Consider the following 26356-nt stretch of genomic DNA (forward strand, 5'->3'; position numbering starts at 1 on the left):
GAAATCCCTTCTCCCCAACTAGTGTCCCCCCAATGATTAGTGGCCATTTTCCCCACTGGGTAAATGTATCTTGTTTTGAGGATGTTTAGATATTTTCAATAGGAAACAAGATATAAAAATTAAGAAAACATTTTGCAGTGTTGTTGTCACACAACCTCAACGGTTTAATTCAGTGGGTGGCTGTCACAGTCTGTTCAGTTCAGTTTCTGTTTGTATCAGTTTGTTTTCACATGTGTCATGCCTTTGTTAGTTTGTTTTCCCTCATCTGTGTCTGCCTTCCCGCAACCACCATGACAGTGGCATCCAGTCATCATCAGAAATAAAACATGTTATTTTGCATTTTTACAGTAGTCCTGATTACTGATCTGATCAAATAATGAACACAGAAAGAAATGTTAAAATGTGTTGTTACTTCCAGTGCAATCACACCATCAGAAATAGAAAGTCAAATTAACATTGCACTGTGGGATATTTAATACTGCAAATTTTGACAAATGCAGTAGATCTGCAGGAATTTATACAGAATGACTGCATACAGTATACATGCTGCACACATTTTTTTGAAGTTTATTAAATTGTATACAACAAATCATTGCAAATGCTTACGCAAATAAAGCACATAATGGCAAGAGAGTTTTGAAAAAAAGAAAAGAGGCAAAAACATCACTAAAAAGAAAATAAACTGGATTGTTTACAATTAAGATCCGTATTCTATATTTTAAATGATAGAATTGGTCAAATCAGGAGTTGAGATATACCTTTTTAGCATTGCAGAACAGAAGTTCAAAACATGAAACCTAAAACAATTTTCTTTGTTGTACAACGCTGTCCTCGTCTCTCATGGAACAATTTTTTTTTCCTTCCTCAAATGCATGGTGAAGTTGCTGGGAAGTCCCTGTCTTATAAATTCTTCTTGGAGCTGAAATGTGATTTGTTTTGTGTTTGTGAGATTGTGAGATTTGTAAAAAATAACTGTAATTGAGTGTTTTATATTAACATCCAGGTACTTACTTTTATAATCACCAAGTCTTCAATCTGAGACTTTGACAAACTTTCCACACTTGTGAATTCCACTCTCAACCCCATCGTATAACCTGTGCAAATGTGGAAAAAAAAAAAAATTGGTGCATGATTATAAAACACATTTATGCTATCTGACAGCATCACAAGGAATTTACAGTACATTCCTTATTTGATTAGTTGTTGAATAAGTAATCTTGCTTGTTTCTCCTTTAAATTACTGTAATAGAAGTTGTTGTATATTTGCTCACCACTATAGCAGAAGAAAGGCAAACTGTTGAAGCATTGTTCATCTGTCCACTGGCCAAAATGTTGTAAAGACACAGCTGTGCAGTGTTGAGTACCATTCTGTCCTGGTGTGTAAAAACCATTATCTGGCTGAGCAGCTTCAAAGCTGACCATTTGTCTCCAATATGTGAAAGAAGAGTTGCTCTGATCTGACCACAGTCTGTTTCTGTGCAGACCAATCCATACAACATTTCCAAGTGAGACACTCAGTACCTGTCTACTTTCTGTCTCATCTCTCATACTGGCCAGGTCAGTGTATTTCTCTCTGCAGTATTTCTGAGCTTCAGTCCAGGTCCTTCCAGTACCTTCCCAGATATACTTCTGAGAGGCGTTTTCTCTACCTAAGATAAAACATCATTTCATTACAGTTATGTCCATTCTTAGTGGATCCAATCCAATACCAGGAGCTGGTGTCAATCCAGTCATTGGATTGATGGCATAATAAAGGTCTGTTAACATGATGTGAAAGGCTTTCTTGTTTTGTTCTACAACAACTGACACGCAGTCATACTTCAAACATGAAATTTGAAAGCACTGTTTGTTAGTAAGTTGCTGCATTCAAGATAGTCAAGTTTTATGACTATCCCTTTAACTGTGGACTTGATGCATAGAATTTTAGGGCTGTTATTCGACTAATTACAGTTTCTCTCACATTTTTCTTGACACTTATTTGTTGATTGAAAGTGCTATACACTGTTCAAGATTTGATGAAATGTCTCTCCCACATTCTGAGGAAACATGCTGAAGCCTTGAGGGACTGATTAATAAAGATTTAAAATTTAAATGAAATGTCTTACCATCATAGCAAACAAATGCCACACGAAGGTCACATGGTTCTTTAAACCAGATATCCCAATACATGAAAACACACATTTCTTTTCCACCATAGTTGTTCAGTTCATGATACCAATTCCTGAAATCTCTCTCTCCTTCCTGATAAAAATCATTGTCTTCCAATGACCATCTCCTGTTGTTGTTTAAATCATCATACAGTCCAATCCAGGCTAAACCATTGTAACTCCCATTAACTGTGTTGATCAGACTGTTCATTTCCTCCATGTTATCAATGGTGGCCAGATCAGTGTAATTCTGTCTGCAGTATGTCTGAGCTTCAGTCCAGGTCTTATTCTCAGACACAAAGTGATACTGACGGGATGATGTCAAAGATGACACTGTGGACAATGTGTCAAATTTAAGCATTAATTATTTTTAGACAATATCGTCCATTAAGACAAACATCTACTCACCACTGTAGCAAATGAAAGGAAATGCAGTATCACAGTTTTCATCTGTCCAGCTCCCAGAGTCACTGAATGACACTGTAGTGCAGAATTCACTGTTTGCAGCATTATCTGGCTGTCCAATCCCCCAGTTACTGAATGAAGAGTTGCTCTGATCTGACCAAGATCTCGTTCTGTACAGTCCAATCCAAAAAGAGGAATAAAAGTCATTCCTGAACAAATGCTGGAACTCATGGTTTTCATTCTCATTCCTGATACTGATGAGGTCTGTGTGATGCTCTCTGCAGTAACTCTGAGCTTCAGTCCAGGTTTTTAATTGGTTAACATACACATAATTTGTACTGACATTTTCTCTTCCTGTAAGTAAAATAAATAAATAAATATATACATACAAACACACACACATATATATATATCCACCATCTTACCATCATAACAAACAAAAGGAGACAAGTTGGAGCATGGAGTTTCACTCCATAAACCATTGTGTGTGTTCATATTCACACACAGACTCTGTCCACCTATGTTCCTTGGATGTCGGCCACGCCACCTTTTATGATCTCCTAACGCTGCATTATCCAGTGACCATCTATAGCTGTTTATATCACCATACAGTCCAATCCAGGCAGAACCATTGTAACTCCCATTAACTGTGTTGATCAGCCTGTTCATTTCCTCCATGTTATCAATGGTGGCCAGATCAGTGTAATTCTGTCTGCAGAATCTCTGAGCTTCAAACCAGGTCTTATTCTCCGATACAAAGTGATAGTGACGGGTGCATGAAGATTGTGTGCAGGTTCCTTTCCATTTTAGAAAATACCAGAGAAAAATCAGATTATTCTTTTACAATCAGCACAGAAACCATCACATGTGTAAAATGTAGTTTGGAATCAAGTGATATTAAATCACAAGTTTATTACATGATTTTTTTCAATTCTGCAAACCTATCCATGCTGTCTAGTTTCAAAACTAGTTGACATTTGACACATTCATAACTTTTCCTGATAGGCTATTCAGTAAAAGTATTTTGTGGTAACTCGCATTATAGGCCCATATACGCTGATTCAGTTGCAACATCTTTAGATTCATAAAAAGTCAGAGATTAAATGACAGAAAAAATCTCTAAATTATCTCACTGTTGTAGCAGAAGAAATGGATGCTGGAAAAGCAGTTCTCATCGGTCCATCGGCCAGAATCTTTGAATGAAACAGCAGTACAGTGAGGTGAACCCCACTCCCCATAATCATTATCTGGCTGCGCTGGTGAATAAGGAATGCCTGGTTTCCAGTTTTCATAACTGGTCATTTGTTTGTCAGACCAAACCCTGTTTCTGTACAGGCCGATCCAGCCTCCTCCACCTGTTCTCTCAAGGATCATCTGGTTCTCAGTCTGATTTCTCACATTGGCGAGATCTGTGTAATGCTCTCTGCAGTATCTACGAGCCTCTGACCAGGTTTTCTCATCACTGATTCTGATGTAACTCTGTGTGGCATTTTCTTTGCCTGAGATATGAATAATACAACAAATATATATGCACAGAATTACTTACAGAAAAATCATCAACAAATCTGACTAATGAAATGTCCTTACCATCATAGCAAATGAATGGCAGCATGTTGTCACATGACATATCATACCATTTGCCATCATAATCCATGTAAACACACAGTTCATTCCCACCACTGTTGTCTGGTTGATTACTGAAGTTCCTGTAATCACTGTCCTCTAGAGTCCATTTCCAGCTGTTCAGATCATCATAGAGTCCAATCCAGGCCAAATCAATGGAATCATCATTCACTGTGTCCATTAACTGGATCGTCTCTTGATCATTTTCAATAGTGGCCAGATCAGAGTATTTATCTCTACAGTATCTCTGAGCTTCTGCCCAAGTCTTGGATTCATTCACAAAGACATAATGACGAGGGACACTCAAGCCGAAGCTGATAAATCCTGAAAAAAAAAAAAAAAAAAAAAAAAAAAAACCAAGTTCAGTTAGGAAGTATAAATTAATAATTGTATTTTCTAAACAGTAAAAAATAAATAAAACCAGAATCCAAATAAAGGCAAAATCTCAGAACGGCAACTTCTGTTATGTTATGATAAGATATTTAATGGAAATGTTTGGCTTACCTGATAACAGAAGCAGAAGCATATCGACTGAAAAAAAAAAAAAGAACAAAAAAACATTATGCACTTTAAATTGTGTATTACATTTATTGTTATTATTATTTAATGTTTATTTATTTATTTGCATTTTTATGATTTATTACTGTACATTTTCAAATGCAAGGATGAAAAGCCATTTTCAGCAGTTGTTTAGTTTACCTTTGGATGTGTAGTCTTGTCTTTTCTCTTGCTTGCTGTTTTAGTGGTAGTTTGTCATCTTGTTATATACAAAATATGGGTGGGATCATGTCTGTAATCACCCATAACATCATAAAACCTGTCTGATCACAAATCAGATTGAATAGTTACATGAAGTTATCGTTTTCCACAACGCTGTTTGAACTCAAGAATGAGAATCATTTAAAAAATCTTCTGAACCAATAAGTGTTGATGTATTGGTCAGATTACTCCCTGTACACACGTTTGCTTGTAGCAGATATAGTGCAACTCATTAAATTGAACTTTAAATAAAGAATTTATTTTAATGTACAAATAACTCTGCAAATAGTATCAAAAAATATTCTAAGACCACTTATTTAGTAAAACAAAGATTAAAAATTCCACTTTAAAAAATACAACTTTTTAAAGAGAACTCAAGCTTTAGTTACCCCTGCAACCCACAAATACAGCAAAACTTCCTCAAGTCTGTTTGTTGTGAATTGCGTGGTGATCGTCTGCAAGCTATCAATGGTCATTATAAGCACTTAGGCGCCTATTGCCAACAAAACAGACATTTGAAGCAGTTTTACTCACCACCTGTGGTTCCGACTCATGACGGGGATCATTACCACTGTGACCGCTCCATCTTTCAGTTTCAAACGATCTGTAAATCCAGTGCAGAACTGGGCCTTGTTTATGAAACCATAAGCGCCGATCCTGAGGGCGCGAGCAGCCACGGAAAAACACAAGATATCTCCATTCATTTTAAGCAATAAAAAAGTGATTGCAACTATCAGTTTCTATGGTTATTTTAATAACAAATATCGAGAGCGCATCAATGTAATGCGTGAGCACAAATCTCTCAGCTCCACTGGGTTCTTTGGGAAGCAAGGTTATCTTTCCCTCACAACCAAAAACACACTTCTTTTGTGACATTGTTGATTTCGTGAAGTCCTGTGACCTGTGCAGCGCTGCCAACGACTTCCGTAAAGCTGAATGCACGTTGATGGGCGTGCTCTTGCTCTCTCGCTCTGGTCAACATGTGCGTGCTCTCTTCCGGGAGAAGTGCCCGTACAAGGAATTCTGACCTTTATGATGTCACACAGCCCCATACTTGGAAAAAAAAAAAGACCACAACATTTATGAGGATTTGGAAGAGTATTTTTGGCACAGAAATACTCCGTCATACGTCCAACTCATGTTTTGAAACTTTGGCCAAGTTTAGCATGAGAATCCAACTCTTTAACATTGTAAATAAGTCAGAATACATGAAATAGCAATATACACCCCCTTTAAATCACCCCTGCAAACAAGCCTTTACAGGCCCACTTAGGGCTGCCAGCGCAGGGCCCCTGAGAATTTGTTCATTGGCAAAACGTTGGCCCCTTAGCTCTGGCCCTGCACGGGCAGCCCTTACTTAGCCTCCAGGAAGCCTTAGCGCTCTTTTATTGAAAATAATAAAGTTTGAAGTCACCGTTATGGAGGTAAATGCTTGCTTTAGTTGGGCTCTTGCCCTTGACTTCATAATTTTAGTGTTTCTCTGGTTGCATAACTGTGTGTTTTTGAGGCACTTTTTTATAGCAAAAATTGCTGGTCAGATGAAATTGATTATTTATTGATCGTTAAGCCTTCATGTAGAGGCCTGATTCACTGATTTCTAAGTATATCAGCTGTTAGTTAAGCAGCTTTACAGAAGCTTTGTAATATGAAGTTATCAAATTAAAAGAAAATCAGATATTCTGAGTTTTATTTTATAGACAGTGTTTTCAGCGTTGTCTTTTAAACTCACACAAACATCAAGAATCAGCATATAAACCTCAACAATGTTGACAATCAACAAAAAGCTTCTTGTGTGACTTTCGTAGCTTGTTTTGTGATGGTCAGAGTTTGTGATGGTATTTTTTTTTTTTTTTGATTGTCACCATTGTTGAGGTCATATGCTGAACCTTGTCTACATCGTCTTTTTCAAATAACTTCTGCATAATGACTTAAAAACATTCAAAAATATTAAAGCAGGACAACATTTCATGCAGTGGTATTCTAGAGCTCCTATGTTAAATTATTAAATCTAGTCCTCAGAGATCAATGAACTAGACCACTACATGAAGACTGAATCATCAATAAGTAACCATCATGATCTGATCAGCTTTTCTTTTCCCAACTGTTGCTATAAAAAATGTGTTTCATAAACACACAATTACAGCAGCCAGTGAAACATTAAAGCTTAGAAGTCAAGAGTCAAGAGCCTAACTTAAAGCAAGTGCTTACCTCCAAAATGGTGACTTCAAACTTTATTATTTTCAATAAAACAGCACTAAGGCTTCTTGGGCCCTTAAGTGGGCCCGTATGGGCCAGAGCAGGCTTGTTTGCAGGGACCTTTCTTACCCACTCTGATGCTCAGTTTGAACTTCAGCAGATCGCATTGACCATGGCTGTGTCTGAAATCACCCCCATACCCTAATATAGGGCACTATTTGAGGGGACAGCCATTTGTAGTGGTGTCTGAAACCATAGTGGACATTATCGAGTGCACTAATTCAATCCCAATAACAAATGTACAACCGATGTACGCTCAACAGCTAGAGAATACCCATAATGCACTGTGAGAATCGCATACAGAATGAATTCCCACGTCTTGCCAGAAGATTGCGCCTGCAGCCGAATCATCAATCCATCCATCCATTTTCCAAACCGCTGGTCCAATGTGGCTGCAGCGTAATATCATATAGGTAGAAATTCCTTGAGCCTCTGCCCCTGCCCCTTTGATCGTGAAAGTGCCCTTTGTGGTCACATCGTGGGGGAAATCAATTACTTTTTACTTGAGTAAAATCAAAATGGAGTACTTAATATTTTCAATGGAGTATTATTTTATTAGGGTATCTGTACTTTCACTCAAGTACTTGAATTGATTGCAGATCATGTCTCTCTTGTATTTACTCAAAACCTACTACATGCGTGAATCAGTGGGCTTGGCTAAAGAGGCAATGATGTACATGATGTAAAAGACGGTCTTTTGCGACCCAATGATACTGAGACAAAATATGGAACAAGTCATTTTTCAATGAAGATAGTCACTTACTGACATTATGCAATCTGCAGAAAGAGTCCCCATCACTAATACGCACAGACTGCCTGAACAAATGCAAAAAAATCAAAGTGATATTGTACAAAAATGAAAAGTCGTACAAACCCGATTCCAAAAAAGTTGGGACACTGTAGAAATTGTGAATAAAAAAGGAATGCAATAATTTACAAATCTCATAAACTTATATTTTATTCACAGTAGAATATAGATAACATATCAAATGTTGAAAGTGAGACATTTTGAAATGTCATGCCAAATATTGGCTCATTTTGGATTTTATGAGTGCTACACATTCCAAAAAAGTTGGGACAGGTAGCAATATGAGGCCGGAAAAGTTAAATGTACATATAAGGAACAGCTGGAGGACAAATCTGCGACTTATTAGGTTAATTGGCAACATGATTGGGTATAAAAAGAGCCTCTCAGAGTGGCAGTGTCTCTCAGAAGTCAAGATGGGCAGAGGATCACCAATTCTCCCAATGCTGCTGCAAAAAATAGTGGAGCAATATCAGAAAAGAGTTTCTCAGAGAAAAATTGCTTTGAGTTTGAAGTTATCATCATCTACAGTGCATAATATCATCCAAAGATTCAGAGAATCTGGAACAATCTCTGTGCTTAAAGGTCAAGGCTGGAAAACCATACTGGATGCCCGTGATCTTCGGGCCCTTAGACGGCACTGCATCACATACAGGAATGCTACTGTAATGGAAATAACAAGATGGGCTCAGGAATACTTCCAGAAAACATTGTCGGTGAACACAATCCACCGTGCCATTCGCTGTTGCCGGCTAAAACTCTATAGGTCAAAAAAGAAGCCATATCTAAACATGATCCAGAAGGGCAGGCGTTTTCTCTGGGCCAAGGCTCATTTAAAATGGACTGTGGCAAAGTGGAAAACTGTTTGGTGGTCAGACGAATCAAAATTTGAAGTTCTTTTTGGAAAACTGGGATGCTATGTCATACGGACAAGGACAACCCAAGTTGTTATCAGCACTCAGTTCAGAAGCATCTCTGAGGGTATGGGGTTGCATGAGTGCGTGTGGCATGGGCAGCTTACACATCTGGAAAGGCACCATCAATGCTGAAATGTATATCCAAGTTCTAGAACAACATATGCTCCCATCCAGACGTCGTCTCTTTCAGGGAAGACCTTGCATTTACCAACAAGACAATGCCAGACCACATACTGCATCAATTACAACATCATGGCTGCGTAGAAGAAGGATCCGGGTACTGAAATGGCCAGCCTGCAGTCCAGATCTTTCACCCATAGAAAACATTTGCTGCATCATAAAGAGGAAGATGCAACAAAGAAGACAGTTGAGCAACTAGAAGCCTGTATTAGACAAGAATGGGACAACATTCCTGTTCCTAAACTTGAGCAACTTGTCTCCTCAGTCCCCAGACGTTTGCAGACTGTTATAAAAAGAAGAAGGGATGCCACACAGTGGTAAACATGGCCTTGTCCCAACTTTTTTGAGATGTGTTGATGCCATGAAATTTAAAATCAACTTACTTTTCCCTTAAAATGATACACTTTCTCAGTTTAAAGGTCCCGTTTTCCGTGGTTTTTTGAAGCTTTGATTGTGTTTATAGTGTGCAATATAACATGTGTTCATGTTTCGCGTGTAAAAAAACAGTATTTTTCCACATAATTTACTTATCTGTATACTGCTGTTTCCACTGTCATAAAAACGGGCTGATGACTTCCTTGTTCTATGAAGTCCCTCCTTCAGAAATACGTAACGAGTTCTGATTGTGCCAGCGGTTCCTGTGTTGTGATTTGACAGCAGTTTAGCGCATCTTGCCTGGAAAGGTCACGCCTCTTACCATAACGTGGAGATGCACGCGCTCAGTGTTATTGTAAACATGTCTTTAATTTTACCCTATCAATTTGAGCCGGAATCAGACCCGGTGATTGGACTGCGGGATGAAAATAACAGCGTTTCGACGACATGGCGACAAACACACTCTACAAACGCAACTCTTGTGTATTCCTGTGGGCGGAGGTTAGTCAAAAAACTGTTTTAGTGACGTCATTAAAGAAGGAAGTAGAGGGATGTAGTCCAAACTGGCCGTTCGATGTAGGCGACTTCTGTTAAATAAAATATCTCGCTTGGCATTGAACTTTGAGCTTTAAAATTTTACAGATTTTATTTATACTCTAACAACAACATTACACACTAACTAAAGTTTGAAACATGGGATCACGAAGAACGGGACCTTTAAACATTTGATATGTCATCTATGTTGTATTCTGAATAAAATATTGAAATTTGAAACTTCCACATCATTGCATTCTGTTTTTATTCATAATTTGTACAGTGTCCCAACTTTTTTGGAATTGGTTTTGTAGATTCAAGGACTGGAACTCAAAAGAGCCATCATTTATAAGAGACATTAAATGTAAATAAGTGTAATGTTATTAAAGATAACAGAGTTATTTATATTTAGATAGCCTCTGGTCATTAAAAGTATACCCAAAAAACTTGAAATCCCTTCTCCCCAACTAGTATCCCCCCAATGAATATTGGCCATTTTCCCCACTGGGTAAATGTATCTCATTTTGACGATGTTTAGATATTTTCAATAGGAAACAAGATATAAAAATTAAGAAAACATTTTACAGTGTTGTTGTCACACAACCTCAGTGGGTGGCTTTCACAGTCTGTTCAGTTCAGTTTCTGTTTGTATCAGTTTGTTTTCACATGTGTCATGCCTTTGTTTGTTTGTTTTCCCTCATCTGTGTCTGCCTTCCCGTAACCTCCATGACAGTGGCATCCAGTCATCATCAGAAATAAAACATGTTATTTTGCATTTTTACAGTAGTCCTGATTACTGATCTGATCAAATAATGAACATAGAAAGAAATATTAAAATGTATTACTTCCAGTGCAATTACACCATTGGAAATAGAAAGTCAAATTGAGAGCATTGCACTGTGGGATTTAATACTGCACATTTTGACAAATGCAGTAGCTCTGCAGGTATTTATACAGAATGGCTGCATACAGTATACATGCGGCACACATTGTTTATTTCATTATATACAACAAATCATTACAAACAACACAAATCATTACAAATCATTACAAGCTTACACAAATAAAGTACATTATGGCATACGAGTTTAAAAAAAGAAAAGAAAAAAAAAACATTCTAAAAAAAACCCTCTATTGTTTAGAATTAAAGGCAGGGTAGGCAAAAAAATGTATAAAAAACTTTTTTTCAAAATTTGTTTAAACTTTATTTATATATCAATACATAATTAAAATGTAAGTACTCTGAAAAAGAAAGTATAAAAATCGAGTGTCTGTAGACCTCTCACGACTGTTTTAAAGACAGCTCATTATTTCCATTCACTCCACCCCCTCCCTTCTGGGCTCCTTCCAAAGCCACGCCCCCAAAACGCATGAACGTGTGACTCCGACCACTGAGCTGGAAGACGCATTATTTACCTGAGACGAGCGGAGAGGAAGGAGCACAGTGCATGTAGTGACATCATGTCAGAATCACATGTAATAAAAATAACTTTAAAATTATGAAGATAAACAAACAAGATGTATTTTAGTACTCACTATCAAGCTAGCATATTGATATTGGTAAAGTTTAAAATATATATTTTTTGATTCGCTAACGAGCTAGTTATCTATAAGGCAAAGCTAAAAACAGGTTGCATGATACACGTTTTTCCATTACCATCATTTACACTGTGATGAAGATGAATTTCGTGTAAGATTCATAACATATACGTTGTTCTACAGATCAACAGAGTAACATACACTCAAATATCAACTCACAACTGCATTGCAGACACAAAATAATAACACACACATACAACAAAGTGTGTACGACACACACAGATACAAGATAAAGACATCAGTAAACATAGGTAGAGAATATAAAAACAAAACAAAGGCGAAAAAAACGTGCAGGTAAACTTGCAGGTGAACATGGTAAAAGACTTAGACAGAGGGTAAAATTATGCACAATTCAACACTATAGCTATCATTATTTATCGTCTCTACTACGGCTCGCTAAGTAATGTTATGTTAGCTATATTACGCAGCTACGTGTGCTAATGACACATGCTTCATGAAAAAATAAACAAAAAAATATGTATGATCAAAATACAAAAAGAAAGATTTACCTGTCCAGCAGAAATAAAGCCATCAAGGAGTCACTTTTCAGCCCCTTGAGTTCCCTCAGTTCTCGCCATCGCTGGAAAGCCACGCCGATATTAACTCGCGTTTTATTTCTTTGTTTATCCAAAGACTTTTTGTTCATTGCCTTTACTTGTACTGTTACTGTCTTCCTTTTTTTGCCTGGTTTGCCTTCACTAACTGCATAGGCCGATACTGTGAATTTAGCTTGCTGTTTCTCTGCCATTGTTTTGGTATTCCTAGGATCCGTGCCTCTTGGATTCCCCAAATCAAACGTGCGCGCGCAAGTGGGCAGGTCATGTGTGGCAAAAGGGTGGTTGCCATGGTTGCGAGAGAGTGACAGCCGCCTAAGCCAATCCTATGTTTCGTCCCGGATGGAAATAATGAGCTGTGTTTAATACAGATTAAACGGTCTAGAGTCACTCGATTTTTATACTCTTTTTACCAGAGTTCTTACATTTTAATTATGCATGTATATATATAGAAAGTTTAAACAAATTTGGAACAAAATTTCTTACCTACCCTGCCTTTAAGAACCGTATTCTATATTTTAAATGACAGAATTGGTCAAATCAGGAGTTGAGATATACCTTTTTAGCATTGTAGAACTTATAGGAAGTTCAAAACATGAAACCTAAAACAATTTTCTTTGTTGAACAACGCTGTCCTCGTCTCTCATGGAGCAATTTTATTTTCCTTCCTCAAATGCATGGTGAAGTTGCTGGGAACTCCCTGTCTTATAAATTCTTCTTGCAGCTGAAATATGATTTGAAATGTGGCATGGCATTCTTTGTTGCTTTTTTATGGAATGGTCATAAATCAAATATAAAAAATATCTGTAATTGAGTGTTTTATATTAACATCCAGGTACTTACTTGTATAATCAAGACTTCAATCTGAGACTTTGACAAACTTTCCACACTTGTGAATTTCACTCTCAACCCCATCGTATAACCTGTGCAAATGTGAAAAAAAGCCATTGGTGCAAAATTATAAAACACAATGATACTATCTGACAGCATCACAATGAATTTATAGTACATTCCTTATTTGATAGTTGCTGAATAAGTAATCTTGATTGTTTCTCTTTGTAATAATATCTTTAAATCATTGTTTCACAATAAAAGGTACTGTATATTTGCTCACCACTATAGCAGAAGAAAGGCAAACTGTCATAGCATTGTTCATCTGTCCACTGGCCAAAATGTTGTAAAGACACAGCTGTGCAGTGTTGATTACCATTCTGTCCTGGTGTGTAAAAACCATTATCTGGCTGTGAAGCTTCAAAGCTGACCATTTGTCTCCAATATGTGAAAGAAGAGTTGCTCTGATCTGACCACAGTCTGTTTCTGTGCAGACCAATCCATACAGTATGTCCAAGTGAGAGGCTCAGTATCTGTCGATGCTCTGTCTCATTTCTCACACTGGCCAGGTCTGTGTATTTCTCTCTGCAGTAGCTCTGAGCTTCAGTCCAGGTCTTTCCATCAGTTACCCAGATATACTTCTGAGAGGCGTTTTCTCTACCTAAGATAAAACATAATTTCATTACAGTTATGTCCATTCTTAGTGGATCCAATCCAATACCAGGAGCTGGTGTCAATCCAGTCATTGGATTGATGGAATAATAAAGGTCTGTTAACATGATGTGAAAGACTTTCTTGTTTTGTTCTACAACAACTGACACGCAGTCATACTTCAAACATTAATTTTGAAACCACTGTTTGATAAAAAGTTGCTGCATTCGGGACTACAACTACGACTGACTTTACAAGCTTGACGAATTAGACAACCATTATAGTCCTTATGCAGAAACATGTTAAAAATTCGTTTTTTAAGTTTAATGACAGCATAATGTTAATTAATGATAATGTTAAAGACATTTTTTTTACTCATAAATCGAAAACCACTATTCTAAAATCCAATGAGCATTTCTTAAGGCCCCGGTATACTTCAAACGAAGTTCTTTTTCGTTCTTCGTTTAGGGGTAAAACGAATTTCGAAATGCGTGACAATATAAGGCCCGATATACTTCAAACGACAAAATGAAGAACGAACTGATATGACGTCATTTCGAACAAAATCGGGCCAAAATGAAGTTCATTTTGTGTTCTTTTTGGAAGTTTGAAATGGCTTGCCAAAACGAACTTTCAGGAAAAGTTTGCTCCAGCTGCAAAACACCTTCGTACTACCATTGGTCAGTAGCGATAACGTAATAGGAGGTGTGTGCTGAGGCTCCGCCTTCATTCGCGTGGATGTCTTCTCTGACTCATTTCTTGTGTTTGAGTTCGTTGAGGTAAGATCTCCGTGTGTGAAACGCTGGGTAGCTGCTTTATACTACAAAATGAAGTTGTGCTTCTGATTAAATGAGGCATTACATTGTTTTTTGTGTTTGATACTGTAAAGCTGCTTGCTTTTAAGCAATCTATTGAATAAAGTGCTAGGCTATAAATAAACGTGACATGACTGGAGTGCTAATTTGCAGAGCTCGTGCTAACATACCCATGTTATGATCAGACGCTTTTCTTATGTTTTTTTATAAAAAAATGCTTGCAGTTTTCTCATTTTTGTTGCGTTTATTTTTTTACTGAGAAGAAAGTGTACAGCATTTACATATTCATCTAACCGTCACTCTCAGCAGTGTGGGCGGCGTCAGATGTTCAATTACAGTATATCGCAGCTCATGCATTTCGAACTTCGTTTTACTCCTAAACGAAGAACGAAAAAGAACTTCGTTTGAAGTATATAAGGGCCTATACTTGTAAATGAACATCTGATGCCACCCACACTGCTGAGAGCGATGGTATGAATATGTAAATATGTGCCATGCACTTTCTTCTCAGTAACAAAATAAACAACAAAAATGAGAAAACAGCAAGCATTTATTATAGAGAGCATAAGAAAAGCGTCTGATCATAACATGGGCATTAGCACGAGCTCTGCAAAGTAGCACTCCAGTCACGTCACGTCTTCATATAGCACTTTATTTAATAGATTGCTTAAAATCAAGCAGCTTTACAGTATCAAACATGAAAAACAGTGTCAGTGCCTCATTTTATCAGAAGCACAACTTAATTTTGTACTATAAAGCGGCTATCCAGTGTGTTCATGTTTTCACCCGTGGGCACGGAGATCTTACCTCGACGAACTCAAACACACGAAATGAGTCAAAGATGCGAGTGAAGGCAGAGCCTCAGCGCACACCTCCTATTACGTTATCATCACTGACCAATGGTAGTACGAAGGTGTTTTGCAGCTGGAGCGAACTTTTCCTGAAAGTTCGCTTTGGCAAGCCGTTTCGAACTTCCAAAAAGAACACAAAACGAACTTTATTTTGGCCTGATTTTGTTCGAAATGATGTCACATCAGTTCGTTTTTCGATTTCGTTAAAAAAAAAAAAAGTGCTATAATCGGGTCTCTGGTGCATCTACCAGCACAGAAAATGTGAAAAAGGACAACCCAGTAACTTTGTTTTGGTAAGGCTTTCTCTACAAGCATGTGAAAAATTTAGCTGTTCTGATTTCACTCCCGTTGTGACGTAGGAAGGGGATCTTATTATAATATTACCGCCCCCTGAATCTGTATGTTTCCACTCACGGCGCCGCCGTTGTTTTCGCAAGCGACCAGTAACACTGGTCCTGGAGTGCAGCAGCAGCTGTCCCGCAGTTTAGCTACAACCCTGATCATTGTGATCAAACACACTTGAATGTCTTCAGGATTACTAAAGCTACGTGAAGGAAGGTGAGTTGTGTCAGAGCAAAACTCTGCAGGACAGCACTGATCTGTTAACGGCTATTATAGTAAACATACGAGTCTCCATAAACTCCTGGCATCTGAGCCACTAAGGATGCAGTACTGCAATTTTATTTATGAAGGGAATGTGGCTAGATAAAATCATATACCAGTATGTGTAAGTCATGAACAGTAGAATGCTTCACACGATCGTCAAAAAAACCACAGGATTTGCACAGAAATTGATTCTCAAAGATGGATCGATACCAACTGATCCAATTTCATATAGCAAATTGAAAAGTGTTGTGAAAGTGTTGAAAGTGTTTAGTTAGAACGTTGCTAATGTACTGTTAAATGTGGCTAAAGTTACCATTGTTTCTTACTGTATTCACAGAGACCAGAGCCATTTCGTTATTTTCATTTTTAACCCAAAAACACGTGTAGTCTGTATAATTCATGAATGCATCTTCATTCTTATTGAGTCTCTCCAACAGTGTGTAGCTTTAGCCACGTTAGCCATGCATCACACTATCAAAATCATTCAGAATCGAATTTTAGCAAACATTTGTTTGTAATGATCCATTTTGCGAGTTATATTTGCTGTGTATGTCTCAGTGTATTGGAATGACGAGCGAATTTGACAAGCTATAATAAATGATCTGTGGGGTATTTTGAGCTGAAACTTCACAGACACATTCTGGGGACACCAGAGAATTATATTACGTCTTGTCAAAAGGGGCACAATAGGTCACCTTTAAAGGAATCCATAGTCAATTAGCCATCTGGGTTAATACCATGACATAAAATTGAAAAAAGAGCTAGCATTGTATCAGGTTTCTACATACATCCTCATCCATGAAATGTCTTACCATCGTAGCATATAGATGCCACATAACTGTCACATGGTGCATCAAACCAGACATCCCAGTACATGTAAACACACATTTCATTTCCACCATAGTTGTTTGGTTCCTGATACCAGTTCCTGAAATCTCTCTCTCCTTCCTGATAGAAATCATTGTTTTCCAATGACCATCTCCAGCTGTTCAGATCATCATACAGTCCAATCCAGGCTGAGCCGCTGTAACTCCCATTAACTGTGTTGATCAGACTGTTCATTTCCTCCATGTTATCAATGGTGGCCAGATCAGTGTAATTCTGTCTGCAGTATCTCTGAGCTTCAGTCCAGGTCATATTCTCATTCACAAAATGATACTGACGGGATGATGTCAAAGATGACACTGTGGACAATGTGTCAAATTTAAGCATTAATTATTTTTAGACAATATCGTCCATTAAGACAAACATCTACTCACCACTGTAGCAAATGAAAGGAAATGCAATATCACAGTTTTCATCTGTCCAGCTCCCAGAGTCACTGAATGACACTGTGGTGCAGGATTCACTGTTTCCAGCATTATCTGGCTGTCCAATTCCCCAGTTACTGAATGAAGAGTTGCTCTGATCTGACCAAGATCTGGTTCTGTACAGTCCAATCCAAAAGTAATGAAATTCATTCTTGAATAAATACTGAATCTTATGGATTTCATTCTCATTCCTGATACTGACGAGGTCTGTGTGATGCTCTCTGCAGTAACTCTGAGCTTCAGTCCAGGTTTTTAATTGGTTAACATACACATAATTTGTACTGACATTTTCTCTTCCTGTAAGCAAAAGAAATATATATATATATCATTTTTTTTTTTTTTTTTTTAAATATGTATAATTGGTACTGTACCCTTATTTTTAAATATCATATTAAATGTAGTTGATGTCCACCATCTTACCATCATAGCAAACAAAAGGAGACAAATTGGAACAGGAAACCATCTCCCATCGACCATAGAAAGCATGCATGTTCACACACAGTCTCTGTCCACCCCAGTTCAATTGTGGATAAAGACACCAGCTTTTATAACCTCCCTCTAACGCTTTATTATCCAGTGACCATCTCCAGCTGTTCAGATCATCATACAGTCCAATCCAGGCTGAACCATTGTAACTCCCATTAACTGTGTTGATCAGACTGTTCATTTCCTCCATGTTATCAATGGTGGCCAGATCAATGTATTTCTCTCTGCAGAATCTCTGAGCTTCAAACCAGGTCTTATTCTCAGAAACAAAGTGATACTGGCGGGTGCATGAAGATTGTGTGCAGGTTCCTTTCCATTTTAGAAAATACCAAAGAAAAATAAGATTATTCTCTTAAAATCAACACAGAAACCATCAAAGGTGTAAAATGTAGTTTGGAATCAAGTGATATTAAATCACAAGTTTATTACATGAATTCATGTATGAATATCCAGTTTCATACTAGTTGACATTTGAAACATTCATAACTTTTCTTGATATTCAGTAAATGTATCTTGTGGTATCTCACATTATAGACCCATATACACTGATTCAGTTACAGCATCTTTAGATTTCATAAAAATGTCTTAATGATATTAAATGAGAAAAATCAGATTAAATTACAAAACACAAAAGTCTAAATTATCTCACTGTTGTAGCAGAAGAAAGGGATGCTGGAAAAGCAGTTCTCATCGGTAAATCGTCCGGCATCTTTGAGTGAAACAGCAGTACAGTGCTGAGAACCTATCTGCCCATTATCATTTATACCATTATCTGGCTGCGCTGGTGAATAAGGAATGCCTGGTTTCCAGTTTTCATAATTGGTCATTTGTTTGTCAGACCAAACCCTGTTTCTGTACAGTCCGATCCAGCCTCCTCCACCTGATCTCTCAAGGATCATCTGGTTCTCAGTCTGATTTCTCAAATTGGCAAGATCTGTGTAATGCTCTCTGCAGTATCTACGAGCCTCTGACCAGGTTTTCTCATCACTGATTCTGATGTAACTCTGTGTGGCATTTTCTTTACCTGAGATATGTATAATACAACAAATATATATGCACAGAATTACTTCCAGAAAAATCATCAACAAATCTGACTAATGAAATGTCCTTACCATCATAGCAGATGAATGGCAGCGTGTTGTCACATGACATATCATACCATTTGCCATTATAATCCATGTAAACACACAGTTCATTCCCACCACTGTTGTCTGGTTGATTATTGAAGTTCCTGTAATCTCTCTCTCCTTCCTGATAAATATCATTGAAGAAATCACTGTCCTCTAGAGTCCATTTCCAGGTGTTCAGATCATCATAGAGTCCAATCCAGGCCAAATCAATGGAATCATCATTCACTGTGTCCATTAACTGGATCGTCTCTTGATCATTTTCAATAGAGGCCAGATCAGAGTATTTATCTCTACAGTATCTCTGAGCTTCTGCCCAAGTCTTGGATTCATTCACAAAGACATAATGACGAGGGACACTCAAGCCGAAGCTGATAAATCCTGAAAAAGACAGTTCAGACAAGTTCAGTTAGGAAGTATAAATTAATAATTGTATTTTCTAAACAGTAAAAAATAAATAAAACCAGAAGCCAAATAAAGGCAAAAATCTCAGAACAGCAACTTCTGTGATGATAAAATATTTAATGGAAATGTTTGACTTACCTGATAACAGAAGCAGAAACATATCCACTGAATTAAGAAAAAAAAACATTATGCACTTTAAAATGTATTACATTTATTGTTATCAGATCTGCAAAGGTACAAAAATAAAAAAAGATCACGTTTAAGTAAATTGTAGGGGGGTCTGTAGGCATCCTCCACCAGGAAAGGCATTCTGTTGCAAATAACACAACTGTATTTCGATTCAGAAGCTTGCGATTTGTTTTCGATTTGATAACCTATTGACACCTTTCTGCAGTTGACACACTGATTGATTGATTACATGTGATGATACAGATTTTGGTAAGTTGTAGGCCTACTGAATCTACATACCTTCGGATGTTCATTCATGTTTATTTTGTGTTGTAACTAGTAAATGGTACTTAAAGTTCTAACCAGTCTATGGGAAAGTCGCCCATTAAAAATCTTCAGATCTACGATTCACATAAATGACATATTTTGATTCCAAATGAAACATCACCGAAAAACGACTAGTTTGCATGTATGTGTTATTATTATTTAATATGATTTAATATTATTATTTTATATGATTTATTACTGTAACTTTTTAAATGCCAAGATGAAAAGCCATTTTCAGCAGTTGTTCAGTTTACCTTTGGATGTGTAGTCTTGTCTGTTCTCTTGCTTGCTGTTTTAGTGGTAGTTTGTCACCTTCATATTTATAGTGATATACAAAATATGGGTGGGATCATGTCAATAACCACACAAAACATCATAAAACCTGTCTGATCACATATCTGTCCCATTAGATGTGAGTCTACATCAACCATTGTGGTGACACATGTCTACTTTAATTGGGCTCTTGACTCTGAACATTAGTTTTCTCTGGCTGCTGTAACTGAGTGTTTATAAAACACATTTGTTATGGCAGGAAAATACACTCATGAAGTTGATCAGGTTTTTTGGTTGTTGTGATGATGCTGTTATCATCTTGGACTTGTCTAATTCACTGATCTCTTTCTGTGTCTAGTCTTTGATTTAATGGGTATTTTATGTTTATTGATTATACTGTGACTGTGATTCAACAGCATAATAACAGCAATGTTTCAGTAATCAGTTATTTAGAAGAATATTGAAGTCGTATAGTGCATAAAATATTTGAACTCCTGCATAACTTGGACAGCAGAGACATCAACAATCAGAATATGAATCTCAACATTCAAAAGTTTAAGTTGCAAAATTCAATACATTTTTTATTTTCAATAAAACATCAATATCCAAATCTGTTAATTCTCAACAAGAACTTCTGTACACGTATGAAAAAAATAATGTCAAACTGGTTTCGCACTCTCCTCTTGTTTTCTGGTCTTGTTTCTCTGTCCTTCAGTGATTCTGCTTATCAGGTGTTCATCAGTGTCTGAATGTACACACTTCTTTTAATTAACTCTGTCAAGTGTACTATATTAGTGAACTAATGTAGGGAATAGTGAATGAGGGTGTAGGGTGTGATTTGGAACAGCCTCAGAGTGTCGACTTTGAGAGTATATTCCTGTAGGCTACAGTATATTCCTGTAGGCTACTTTCTCGAAAATAACAAATATTACCCACAATGCATTGCTTTCTACAGTATATTCCTGTTTTAATGGAAAATGGTTTGTTACTGTCAGAATTTTGCAGTTTTTTTACAGCAAGGTTTAACAGTGTAGGACAATATATCAGTGAATCAAGAAAAAATTATGGATCGATTCTAAGATTTTCTGACTTTATTGCGATTCCCTCAACTCAAAAATTCCCTCAGTATTTCATTAGCCTCATAGCATAATTGCCCAGATCATATTTCAAAGACAGATATCACAATTTGGCCAAAAAATGACTTAGGCAATTATGCTATAAGGCTAACAATTTAGTTTTTAATGAATTACATGGCCACGAGAGCATGCAAAGACCCCTTCACTCATCTCAGCCTGAGCGATCTCAGGAAGTGGCACTATATCAATGAGCTGTTCATTAGTGATAGGAAATAGAGGCCCTGTCTTAAATGGCACACTTCATAGCACTTTCGGTCTTGTGGACTTACAATGGCTGCTGCGTGCACGTGTCCGTTAAGTCCACGAGACCGTAGCGTGTCCCATTTGTCCGTTTTAGGTTTCAGAAGGGTGTTCGCGAGCACCCCCTTTTGCCTGTCTATATGCGCCCTCAATGCACACTATGCAAGCTCCACAGCAGACTCCTACCTGACAGTCAAAGTGGCGTTACGTTATGAAAGTGTAGACTCACAGGAAGACCGCAAGTGTTTAGGGTGCCATTTCCCAGATAGCAACATTGTGTCAGCCAAGATTCGGCCCACATCTGGCACATGTGCCATGATGATCTGGCCCACATGACGGTCCTTGTGTGAGCCACTTCTGTTTGCCAGATCTGGGCCACAAGCAAGTTACAGCAATGATACATGTCAGCAGAGAGGAAGGAAATAAACTTAAACTGGACCTTATCTGAGCCACAAAATCTGCGTATATTAAATATAGAGTCATCACAGCCTTAATAAGCCTGTTATCAAGCAGAATCACTGAAAGAAAGAAGAGAACAGAAAAAGAGACGAGCAGAAACAAGAACTACAACAGACTTCAGCCACAGTCCAGTGTCTAAAGCAAAAGCCTATTTCACCTTAAAGAGTTCAGCAAAGCTTTATCTCTGTATCCTCATTGCCTGCTGCTTCTGCTGTATAAATGCAAACTTTTATATTGCTAGATTCTTATAGTAATTCACTATGAGTTTTAAAATGATGTTTCATTAACAAAATTCGGGAGGAGCACTTTCAAATGATCCTTTCAATCAATCAAATGATCCTTCCCGTCTGACGACGAATTCCTCGTTGCCCAGGATCCTTCGCCGCATCGCACCGATGCAAGGAGCACCTGTGCTCCACCACAGGACACCGCAACCGAGCCTCCAGTACCACCGCGCGGTCGTCGGCCCAGCCGCGCCGCTTCTCGTACCCCAAGACGCCGTGGCTTGCCATCACCTCCACCTTCAAGACATCCACCATTATCTTCAGCATCCTCTTACACTTCAGCACACCCCACAATCCCTGCAATAGAAAAATGGACAGTGTTGGGGTTGAGACAAGCACTAATAAGAGCCGATGTCCACTTTTCCAGAAGGATGAACAAAGCAGAGCTGTATAACCTGTACGTTTCTCTTCAGTCGGCATTCCCATCTCCAAAATCCACTCCACATTCCAAAACGTCTAACAAGCCAAATAAAAATCGCAGGGGCCCGAACCAACGATCTCAAAAAACACCATCTCCTTCTCTTGCGAGAAAGGGCCTTCAAGCTTCAGCCCGCGGCAGCCGGCCCTCTGCAAGCCTGGGCCACGCCCCGGAGTCCGCCGCTGCCAGTCCTCACTCTCATCTTCGCTCCGCCGAGCTACAGTCAGCAGCGCCTCATGTAACAATACCAGCCTCCATCGACACAAACCACCCTGGTAACGTGAGTATGCCTCCGCCAGCGGCGCAGGTGCAACCTCAGCCTTTTCCATTCTCTTTCTTCAACCCTCTCCCGTGTCAGTGGCCTGCAGCCCCACCATCGGTTTCTAGCATGAGGTTGCCTTCGCTAGCAGTGCAGGCCCAGATGCCCTATATTCCTCTCCAGTTTCCTTCATAGGTAGGGTGAGGTTGCCTCCGCAAGCGGCCTCGGCCCCAGCTTGTCTTCCTCCTAACACTTTCTCCCATGCTCAATCTCCTTTCACACTGTTTTCCGCAACGGCGATGCCCATCCCACCAAACGCTACTGCATTGGAACCACCCCCCGTCACCAGTAACATCAGAACACAGATCCTCACAGAAATTCAGATTGCTGGCACCAGAGGCGGACCCATTCCCAACCCCAGTACCTCACTTTTCAGAACTGATGTTCCCATAAACCACCCACTGAAACCCCTGCTGGACGCCTCTCTTAATTCCATTATCCAAGCCGTTTCCCCCAGAACCCTCCAATCCTACCTAACCGCTTGGAAATGTTTTAAGTCTTTCCACTCCACATACAACCTGCCATTTCCTGATTTTTCTCTGCTCACCATCACTTCATTCATATCCTATCTCAACAGGATTAAGAACCTCCAAGCCAGCTCCATCAAGGGTTATCTAAGCGGAATTCAGTTTTTTCACAAACTCATTTTTGGTTCACCCTCATCAGAAATAGCCAATTCACAGACATCTATGTTGATTAAAGGCATCCAAAAAACCCAACCCACCCGCCCAGACCCCAGACAACCAATAACACTAGACATACTCACCAGATGTATCACCATTCTCCGCCGAGGCTACCACTCTATCAATACTGCCCGCACACTGGATGCAATGTTCATATTGGCTTTCTTCTGGTTTCTAAGATGCTCAGAGCTCACTATCACATCCAACTTCAATCCAAAGGTCCACCCAACAATTTCAGATTTATCAGTGCTAGATGATGACACCATTTCTTATTTCATCAAACAAAGTAAGACAGATCAAACAAGGAAAGGCCATTTTATCTACATTTTCAATCTCTCATCACCAATCCAGCCATACCAATCCCTTTTAGCTTACCTCCATTTCAGGAGATCGCAGGCCAAATTCCCATCTGACCCACTCTTCACAGACGACTCCAACCACCCCATCACACGTTTCTGGTTCCAGAAACACCTCAAGTCCATATTGATTCAATCTGGCATCCCAGCAGACAACTATTCTAGCCATTCGTTTCGCATAGGTGCAGCAACCACAGCTGCTCAAAAAGGCCTCTCCCAACACCAGATTCAAGCACTAGGTCTCTGGTCGTCAAAAGCCTACAAGAGCTACATCCGTTCCAATCGCTTCCACATCAAAGAAGCTCAACAAACCCTCATCAGCTAAAGCCAAAACCTACAGGCTCAACGCATCCTCTCCAATTAACATCACCAATCCACTAAACAACGGAAGCAATTCTACCTCCTCTGCCGCATCAGCATCTCCCCAGTAGCCCACCTCATTCTTTCACTGCAGCAGTGCTATTCTCCTCTGCTCCCTCAGGAGCTCAGTTCTCCGTCCAAACTCACCCTAAGGACAGTTGAAAGCAAGTCGAAAAGCAAGTTTGCTCCACTGCCGCAGCAGTGTCATCTATTCCGCTCTCGCAGGAGCTCAGCTCACCGTCCAACTTACTCATTGGTTAGTTGAAAGCAAGTTGAAAAGTCTGATCCACTGCCGCACCGGCCATCTACTCCACTCCACAGGATTTCCTTTTAACAGTTCAAACTTGCTCCAGTGCTGCAGCAGTGTCATCTACTTCGCTCCCGCAGGAGCTCCGTCACGCCATGCAAACTTGCTCCACTGCCGCAGCAGTGTCATCTACTCTGCTCCTGCAGGAGCTCCGTCACGCCATGCAAACTTACTCCACTGCCGCAGCAGTGTCAACTACTTCGCTCCCACAGGAGCTCCGTCACGCCATGCAAACTTGCTCCACTGCCGCAGCAGTGTCATCTACTTCGCTCCCGCAGGAGCTCCGCTACACCATACATTGTCACAGCAGGATCATCTCTTCCGCTCCCACAGGAGTCCAAATCTCTGTACAACCAATTCACTGGATGATTGGAAAGCAAATTTGAAGCAAGTTCAGTTCCTCCGCCACAGCAGTTTCATTGCCACCTCCCCATCAGGAGCTCATTCTTCATCCAACTAGCTTATTGGATGGCAGCATCGCTTACCCTGCTCCTGCAGGAGCTCTGTTCCATCCAAGTCTTGATCCACAGCCACTGCTCCGGCAGGAGCTTGCCCATAGGCGACCAGTTTCGCGTTCTGCAAATTTTGGGGGTTATCAACATCATTTTCTGGCTGCTGTCCCGAGTTAGTCGCAATTTTTGGGGGGAGTACTCTGGGTTCGGGCCAAATACCGAGCTCGGAGCCCTCTCCTCGGACAGCACGCCAAATATGCATACTATTTATTTATCTGACTTATTTGCAAGTGTGAACTCGTGAAATGATGTTTCATTGACAAAATTTGGGAGGAGCACTTTCAAATGATCCTTTCAATCATCACATCATTCCAACCAGCTGTCAGCAATCAGTAATCAACAAGTCTACCCAATCAGCATAAGTGGAGACCATTATAAATACGCAGTCGACTCACCCATGTTCCTTGACAGTTTTTCAGTATCCCTCCACCACCTCATCTCCTCACACTTGCATGGTTATCTTCCTAAACCAAATCTCACACTCGCCTGGTTATCTTCCTAACCAAATCTCACTCACCTGGTTATCTTAACCAGAATACGGGGGGAGTACTCTGGGTTCGGGCCAAATACCGAGCTTGGAGCCCTCTCCTCGGACAGCATGCCAATTATGCATACCATTTATTTATCTGACTTATTTGCAAGTGTGAACTCGTGAAACATTGTTGTTTACTGTGTCGTGCAAGAATGACATAGATCGCTACTTTCCAACATTTACCACTTCTATCAAGTAAGGGTACTGTTGGCAGTGGAAACTCAAGCCGGATCAGAGTTTACCGTCCCGAATCGTACTGAACTGTACTGTATGTCCTGTATCGCTCTGTGGAAATAAGGCACTAGTGACAACGAGTCCTCTTGACTACTCCTAACTTTTCACAGATTTAAGAGCTAGTTTTAGTGCTAAAAGGCTTTGTGAAGTACTTCTAGAGCAATACTCTAAATCAGCAAGTTAGCAACTATTAGCCTTGAGATGTTTTGTGAATACGGCCCCTGATTTCCACTGCTCCACCATAGTGGTTGCCCACTGCTCCATGGTCCCGGCCCACCATTGCTCCACAATCCAGGTCTGCTTCTGCTCCACAGTCCAGGCCACAGTCCAGGTCTGCCACCGCCCCAGTCCTGCTACCATACCATGATCCTGTTTCACGGGCCTGGCACTCCATCCCTCCCTTGTCCGCCTCCGCTCTAACACCCTCCTTGACATAGCATAGCCATGCACACTTACTACACCATCTCATTCTAGTGTTTAATGCTGAGGAGGAATCTGGTTTACAAGCATCT

General features: G+C 39.4%; 4 protein-coding genes across 4 annotated transcripts; 1 reads left to right on the forward strand and 3 right to left on the reverse strand.

The window, feature by feature from the left end:
- Positions 1–471: 471 nt before the first annotated feature.
- LOC125252285 (macrophage mannose receptor 1-like) lies at positions 472–4701 on the reverse strand. The gene is made up of 9 exons (XM_048165471.1): positions 4680–4701; positions 4140–4499; positions 3686–4051; positions 2978–3349; positions 2556–2906; positions 2106–2480; positions 1272–1649; positions 1012–1094; positions 472–919 (listed from the first exon to the last, which is right to left on the reverse strand). Exons 1-9 carry the CDS (start codon positions 4699–4701, stop codon positions 839–841), a joined length of 2388 nt encoding a protein of 795 aa, XP_048021428.1. The 3' UTR covers positions 472–838.
- A 7956-nt stretch (positions 4702–12657) lies between these two features.
- Positions 12658–13871, reverse strand: LOC125253189 (aggrecan core protein-like). The gene is made up of 3 exons (XM_048167018.1): positions 13269–13871; positions 12998–13077; positions 12658–12878 (listed from the first exon to the last, which is right to left on the reverse strand). Exons 1-3 carry the CDS (start codon positions 13762–13764, stop codon positions 12798–12800), a joined length of 657 nt encoding a protein of 218 aa, XP_048022975.1. The 5' UTR covers positions 13765–13871; the 3' UTR covers positions 12658–12797.
- Positions 13872–16700: 2829 nt separating this feature from the next.
- On the reverse strand, positions 16701–22870 carry LOC125252286 (C-type mannose receptor 2-like). The gene is made up of 9 exons (XM_048165472.1): positions 22619–22870; positions 22192–22420; positions 21610–21750; positions 19375–19401; positions 18817–19212; positions 18354–18728; positions 17639–18013; positions 17168–17509; positions 16701–17092 (listed from the first exon to the last, which is right to left on the reverse strand). Exons 1-9 carry the CDS (start codon positions 22868–22870, stop codon positions 16701–16703), a joined length of 2529 nt encoding a protein of 842 aa, XP_048021429.1.
- A 229-nt stretch (positions 22871–23099) lies between these two features.
- LOC125252287 lies at positions 23100–24560 on the forward strand. The gene has a single exon (XM_048165473.1). It carries the CDS (start codon positions 23100–23102, stop codon positions 24222–24224), a length of 1125 nt encoding a protein of 374 aa, XP_048021430.1. The 3' UTR covers positions 24225–24560.
- Positions 24561–26356: the final 1796 nt, after the last annotated feature.

Source organism: Megalobrama amblycephala, linkage group LG18 (genome assembly GCF_018812025.1).
Source record: "Megalobrama amblycephala isolate DHTTF-2021 linkage group LG18, ASM1881202v1, whole genome shotgun sequence".
Lineage (NCBI taxonomy): Eukaryota > Metazoa > Chordata > Actinopteri > Cypriniformes > Xenocyprididae > Megalobrama > Megalobrama amblycephala.

What these genes read in the sequence shown, in the direction of transcription:
- LOC125252285 (XM_048165471.1), bottom strand. Translation starts at nt 4,701, where the DNA reads ATGCTTCTGCTTCTGTTATCAG. An exon ending in GCTTCTGCTTCTGTTATCAG is followed by an intron (nt 4,500 to 4,679) that starts GTAAGCCAAACA and finishes TTTTTTTTTCAG; the next exon opens with GATTTATCAGCTTCGGCTTG. An exon ending in TCCTTTTGTTTGTTATGATG is followed by an intron (nt 2,907 to 2,977) that starts GTAAGATGGTGG and finishes TTTTACTTACAG; the next exon opens with GAAGAGAAAATGTCAGTACA.
- LOC125252286 (XM_048165472.1), bottom strand. Translation starts at nt 22,870, where the DNA reads ATGGAAAAGGCTGAGGTTGCACCTGCGCCGCTGGCGGAGGCATACTCA. An exon ending in GTTTCTGCTTCTGTTATCAG is followed by an intron (nt 19,213 to 19,374) that starts GTAAGTCAAACA and finishes TGTCTTTTTCAG; the next exon opens with GATTTATCAGCTTCGGCTTG. An exon ending in TCCTTTTGTTTGCTATGATG is followed by an intron (nt 17,510 to 17,638) that starts GTAAGATGGTGG and finishes TTACAGGAAGAG; the next exon opens with AAAATGTCAGTACAAATTAT.
- LOC125253189 (XM_048167018.1), bottom strand. Translation starts at nt 13,764, where the DNA reads ATGTTAACAGACCTTTATTATTCCATCAATCCAATGACTGGATTGACA. An exon ending in GCCTTTCTTCTGCTATAGTG is followed by an intron (nt 13,078 to 13,268) that starts GTGAGCAAATAT and finishes ACATTTGCACAG; the next exon opens with GTTATACGATGGGGTTGAGA. An exon ending in TTGAAGTCTTGATTATACAA is followed by an intron (nt 12,879 to 12,997) that starts GTAAGTACCTGG and finishes ATCATATTTCAG; the next exon opens with CTGCAAGAAGAATTTATAAG.
- LOC125252287 (XM_048165473.1), top strand. Translation starts at nt 23,100, where the DNA reads ATGCCCATCCCACCAAACGCTACTGCATTGGAACCACCCCCCGTCACC.